Below are 6,646 nucleotides of genomic sequence, written 5' to 3' on the forward strand. Positions count from 1 at the left end.
CCACAGCTTAAAACCAAGTAAATCACACCCGTGGGTGAGAGGGACCCTAATTTATGTATCACTAAACCAGAAATTAATATTGAAATAGTTCCAACAGGGTAGGTATTATCTTATTGATAATAACTCAAAATTCAAATAGCACGGATGAAAGAAGTTACAACAGTTTGGCACCACGACACACTAGATAACTCAGAAGTCGCTGCAAAAGTTTCCCAGTAACAATGATGATAAGCTACGATAAACTAAGATATAAATGGAAAACAAAGACGAGACCCCTCCATTTCTAACTGACAAGTTCACTAATTTATGACTTCGCAACAAGCTCCTCAATCAGATCAGCAGCATCCTGCACGGTCGCAATGCTCTGAGCACTGTCCTCCTCAACACTGATGCCGAAGGCCTCCTCAAGACCCATCACGATCTCAACCTACAAAAGAAAATCAAGTAATTCATATATACTATACGTATATCAGAGCTTATAACAAAGTATATGGCTCTGAAACGAGACTCTTCCAAAGCAAAACAAAAATATGTTACTCAAAACAACATAATGTTAAGAACAGTGCTACCTGTACTGAACTTTTCGTAGAACTTTGGTAGGATTATTAGCACTAGAACGAAAAAGTGGAGGGCCAATGTGATATCAAGAATGTATATTACAAGCACTTCTCTTTCGCTATTCACCCAAGTACAAGAATAACTTTTTAGGATAAAGTAAATATTTGGTAGGGAATGATGGGTCCGAGGCGTAGGCTAATGTTGCTAAATAAGCTACCAAAAGATAAGAGTAGCGAGGTCCACACTTTTGATGTGAGCAGCAAGGTAGCAAGGTATCCATTATTTCCTATTTGGTATCACAGATATTGTACAGGAAGAGAAATACTCCAATTGCTTCAGATGAGTAAAGTTACTTTTCATACAACTAATTAGCATGAGAAAGGAAGGAAAAAGTACCGTGTCAAGCGAGTCAGCACCGAGATCAGTAAATTTTGAGTCCCCTGTGACGGAGGTATCATCGGTAAGTGCAAGCTGCTTCTTCACTATTTGACAAACCTTGTCAACTGTCTCTGGTTTTGCCTGTTCACCAAAGCAACTTTGTAACTGATCGAAAATGTGATCATCCAATACCTCATGCAACTCCAGAAATGTATCAAACAAGACAGATATACAGAAAATGTCACTCGGGAAATTACCAATATTGCTGTTAAACTCAGATACAGCTTATGTTTACAGCTTAAACTAAAAGCTATATTGAACGATTAACATCTCCAGACTCATATCATACTTCATACTCCTTTTAAAAGTACGAGTTCGGGAAAATCTTTCTATGATCAATATTACCCTTAGGTTGTTTTGAATATTACAATGTTATGCTAATCTATTCTAATTATCTATCTTCTTTGAATTTGTAACAAAATGATTTATTCTTATCATAATGAGACTTAACATGTTATTGGATAAAATAGATATGTTTCATATAATTCAAATCTTTTACTTATTTTAATTTGTAGAGAAATCTAAAAAGTAATGCTAGCTAACACCTAAAAGTTTATGAACTTTGTAAAAAAATATTATCCAAGTTTTTTAAATTACAAAAACACACCTACAAATTCAAAATTTTATTAAAGTATCTTAAAAATTATAAATTTACTTATCTCAATTTAGTGAGAAATCTAAAAAATATATGCTAACTAGAAACTGAAAGTTTGACTTTGGAAAAAATATCTTATAAGTTTTAAAAACTACAAAAACACCCCTAAAATTTTAAAATTTACAAAACACACCCTAAAAATGTCAAACTTATAAACATACTAAAAATCTACAAATAACACAAACAACTCCCAAAAATTTATGGAATTTGCAATACAGACTCTAAATTTTTTTTCAAATTACAAAATTAAACCCTCAAAATTATAAAATTTATATAAATCCTGATAATTTCTAACCTAATAGTACATTAAAAATATAGAAATTATAAATATTCCCTACATAATTTATAATTTATAGAAAACACCCTTAAAATTATAAATATTCCCTACATAATTTATAATTTATAGAAAACACCCTTAAAGTTTTAAAAATTAGAAACAAACATTTAAAATTCAAAATTTACATTTATAGAAAACACCCTTAAAGTTTTAAAAATTAGAAACAAACATTTAAAATTCAAAATTTACAAAAAGAAACCCTGAAAATTTTAAATTTATTAGTAAATTGAAAGCATAGGAAGTATTAATAGTCTATAAACAATTTACAATATGTAAAAAAGATCTATAAGTTAAAAAAATTACGAAAAGTCCTTAAAATTCATAATTTACAAAAAAAAAACTGCATGAGAATTTCTAACCTATAGACACTAAAATGAATATGCCAAACTACTAACAACCCCTAGAAAATTAAAATTTTGTAAAAAAACATCATACATCATACACATTTTAAAAGTATAGGTTTAGGGAAAAAAATTTCATAGTAAATATTACCCATAACTTTTTTAAAAAGAACATAACTAATTAAAAATCTATTAAATCAAAAATTTATAAAAAATACCCTTAAAGTTTAGTACATTGCAAATTACTCCTCCAAAGTTTGAAATTTTTCAATGATTTTTTTATAATTTCTTGATTTCAATGTAATATTTAATAGTTTTGTATATTTGTAAATTATAAAATTTAGAGTTTTTTTACACTTTTTAAAACTTTTGAGGGTGTCTATTTCGTAGTTTTCTAAATTTTCATTGTGTTTTCAGTGTAATGCACATACACATCAACTAATGATGATATTTAAAAATAAGTCGTTCTTAAGATTATTAGACCATAGTTAAATATGCACATCACTATTCTTGTTTTATTCCATAGTTACCATATCAAATTAGTAACTAAAATAATAATTATTTATGCTTAAATTAGGATGTGTTTTATTCCATAGTTACCATATCAAATTAGTAACTAAAATAATAATTATTTATGCTTAAATTAGGATGATTGTAGTTGGTCACTCACTAATTATTTATGCTTAAATTAGGATGATTGTAGTTGGTCACTCACTATAAAATTTTTATGAAAATATATACCTTACTTTCTATAGCTATCTGCACTGCCTATGTAAATTTTATAAATTAGTTCTTAATTTGACATATTAAATTATTTTTTCTTTGTAGAAATTTTTTCTTTGACTTTTAGACTGTTTAATCACTATACCACCATTCTAGCATAGAAAGGACCTCACTCTAAATGGCTTCAAGCTAATGTTTGAGTTTCACTGAAGTATATACTATTGTTACTGTGTGTATATATTTTTTAAGAAAATCATGTGAACACTTTTTAAATAGAAGAGAACATTCTAACCTCTGATATTATAAAAATTAAATATAGTCAATTGAATGTTTAGCAAAAGAGAACTTACATCAGAAAAGTGTGAATAATAAGATAAAGAGGAAAGGTAATGACATTGCAAACAGTACTACAAATAGCAAACTACAATGTTAACCTATTTTGTGGAGCCCAACTACTGGCTATAAGCATCGAGGTTTCCATATATATACTTTATAATTTATTAAAAATGGTCATATAATCTTATATAATAAAATTAATTTAATATTGAATAGTAATATCATTGTAATAATATCATTATTAGAAAAAAAATTCATGAATCGATATGCATTTTACGATATATAAGCTATACACTCTAAAATCTTGTCTTTTATAGAGCCAAAAAGTTTGAATACGAGCATCTAACATGCTGCTCTCACAACAACAAAATCCACTTAGAAGATATGGATATTCTAGATGAGTTATGTATCCTATATATAATACAATTGTCCTAGACAAGTGAGTTATAATAGCATTTTTTGTTCACATCGTTTTGGGTAATATTTGATAGAGACCTTGCATCAAAGAAAAAATAATTATATTTAGAGCACATGGCGAAATATATCATAATCTCTCTGTTCTAATTTCGTAAGAAAATATATTCTTCATACTTTCAGTTTTACTTCTATGATACAGAGAATGAGCTATAAAATTGAATAAGAATATTAAATATTATAAATATGAGCAAAACATCAACTAAAAGTTAACATAAATATGAGCCAAATCACAACTAAAAGTTTAATGAACATATTACAAGTAAATACATATGCAAAAAAATTTTGCGAATTGAATGATCACCCATCTTTTGAACACTTCAAGATATTAATAAATAGAGATATTGTACTAAATTAATGTGTTTATAACTTAGAAATAGTAGATTACGTAACCACAGTCTGGGTTAAAGGAAACAATGACAATATTTTATTTGAGAGAGATTATTGAGCTGATGATCAATCCCACAAAAAACTTTATTTTCTTTTTTTTATTTTTACTTTATTTTTATCAATTTAAATAATCATGATCACGTGCATCTCAACTCATGATATTTAACCACGTGCATTGCACGTGCATCTCAACTAGTAATGATAAAGAGACAACTAAGGATTAGTTTGCAAAGCTATACTTCATACCCTTGGACACAAGCATCAGACATCAAAGTTGCAGGGTGTTAAAAGCAGGAACTCACAAAATCTAGACATAGAAACATTTATGTTTTATGCAGCTTTTTTTTGCGTACATATAAATTAAAAGCATAAGATTGCATATAAATACTACAATTAGCGAAAGCAATTAAATAATTAAATAAAGTGTTTTGTCAAAAAGGAACAAACAAATTCACTTTATCTATAGTTAGAAGGTGAATGGTAATGCCTGCCATGTGAACTAATTTTAACATTTTAATCAAGAGTAATGGTCTGGGTTAAGTTGGTGTGGATGGAGTGTTGGCTAATAACTATTGCAGTTACTTTAGCTCCCAACAGTATCGAATGTTCATGCATTCAAAATGAAGTTCTGCTTCATTTTGCCGTGGGGGGTGGGGGTGGGGGTTAGGATATTAGACTGACAGAATTTCCAGAAATATGATGAGAAAAATTGTAAGATAGCTATAGTATTAAATCATGTTTTCAGGGTTAGAATACTGGGTAATGAAGAAACATGCCAAAGAAAAACTCAAACAAGAACGCTGAAATGAAAGAATGACTATATTGTAGAAGTTAGAACCAGGACCAAATGCTCTTAACGGTGCCATAGACATAGTTAAAGGAGTTGCAACGACCAGAGACAGATCAAGAATATATGAATCCACACTAAAAGACATATATATGCTAACTTATACAGGGAATGCCCTTCAGATAAATGAGAAAGAATTAACCCTTTCACAATACTTGAGAAACTGATGCTATCCTTTCTTTGATGGTAAATTTAATTATCAAATACTATATTTTGAAAGAGTAAAATATATGAAGGCAATCCAAGTAAGCAATTCCAGCTCAAGTTCTTTATAAAAACACCAATTCTAACGATAAAATGTAATAGCTACGTGAAATAATAACCAACAAGAGATGCGGGAGAGAGAACCATACAGCACAACAAATCTGGAGGCGCTGCAACCGCACTGATGGAAAGCTTTGACGACCAGAGAAAGAAACCAACTTCTGGCCAGAGAAACCACTAACTACCTACAAAATTATCAAGTGCTCTGCTTAGTTAAACCAAGTAGACTCACTCCATATCTTATTGCATGCAAATTATGATCTAAAAGCCTGTATCATAGTGAACACGTGGACCAAATTCCATACAGCTTATTCAACATCTGATTTTCACAGCAAGAGATATTTCCTCGACTTTCCTACAGAATTATCTCATATCATTCATGGCCAATCATAATCCCAATAAAAGAGTATTCACAAAAATACAGACAAAACCAACATCTCTTTTGTGAAATGAATGAAAAGACCACTCAAATTTCCTTGACACAAATAAGATTATCAAATGTATTCCTTGAGGTTGTAAAATAAGAATCTTATTCCTTTTCCTACCTACAACTACAACATCATAGGCGCAGTTGCTTTAAAAATAATATTCATTTCTTTCTATTCCTTTTCCTACCTACAACTACAACATCATAGGCGCAGTTGCTTTAAAAATAATATTCATTTCTTTCTTAAATCTTGAAACATGCAAACTACAACATCATAGGCGCAGTTGCTTTAAAAATAATATTCATTTCTTTCTTAAATCTTGAAACATGCAAACTAGCAAAAATAAGAAAAAGGCTACCATAATCTTTATACTGGTCTGAAAAAGATCTAAGTCGAAAACACAAATATGATTGTACAGAAATAAATAAATAAGTTATCAATGTTGTCATAATTGGAATCCTACAGCGAATCTATCGTCAAAAGATCTAACTTTGATAATTAGACTATTTACCCTCAGATCTATAAAAAAAAAGATTCCATTCTCTTCTCCAGCTTTAAATAACTTCGATGCATTTAAAATCATGCAGATCCTAGATCATTATTATCCGAAAAAAATACAAATTTACTAAATTTCCAAGCGTAATCAGATCAGATCTAATTAAAAAAATTACAGAGATCAACAAATCAGCATCATACAGAATCCAGATCACACAGCCACAATAAAACCCTAGATCTAGACTCAAAACAATTAAAACAACAACAGATCTGATATCGATATACCTTGCTCTGCTTCGCAAAGCGAGGTCCGGCCGCGATCTTGATGGTCGATCCGGTGATAGACGCCATCGATGAGCC

At 29.7% G+C, this 6,646-nt stretch overlaps 1 protein-coding gene across 1 annotated transcript; it reads right to left on the bottom strand.

Annotated features, from left to right (window-relative positions):
- On the bottom strand, positions 61-6,640 carry LOC109849026 (acyl carrier protein 1, chloroplastic-like). Its single transcript, XM_020418792.1, has 4 exons — positions 6,572-6,640; positions 5,453-5,548; positions 955-1,077; positions 61-427 (listed from the first exon to the last, which is right to left on the bottom strand). Exons 1-4 carry the CDS (start codon positions 6,635-6,637, stop codon positions 305-307), a joined length of 408 nt encoding a protein of 135 aa, XP_020274381.1. The 5' UTR covers positions 6,638-6,640; the 3' UTR covers positions 61-304.

Source organism: Asparagus officinalis, chromosome 7, assembly GCF_001876935.1.
Source record: "Asparagus officinalis chromosome 7, Aspof.V1, whole genome shotgun sequence".
Classification (NCBI taxonomy): domain Eukaryota; kingdom Viridiplantae; phylum Streptophyta; class Magnoliopsida; order Asparagales; family Asparagaceae; genus Asparagus; species Asparagus officinalis.

Excerpts from the sequence above, each read along its gene's own strand:
- LOC109849026 (XM_020418792.1), bottom strand. The coding sequence starts at position 6,637 with ATGGCGTCTATCACCGGATCGACCATCAAGATCGCGGCCGGACCTCGC. Across the intron at positions 5,549-6,571 it reads GCTTTGCGAAGCAGAGCAAG|GTAGTTAGTGGTTTCTCTGG; the intron begins GTATATCGATAT and ends ATAATTTTGTAG. Across the intron at positions 428-954 it reads GTGCTGACTCGCTTGACACG|GTTGAGATCGTGATGGGTCT; the intron begins GTACTTTTTCCT and ends TTTCTTTTGTAG.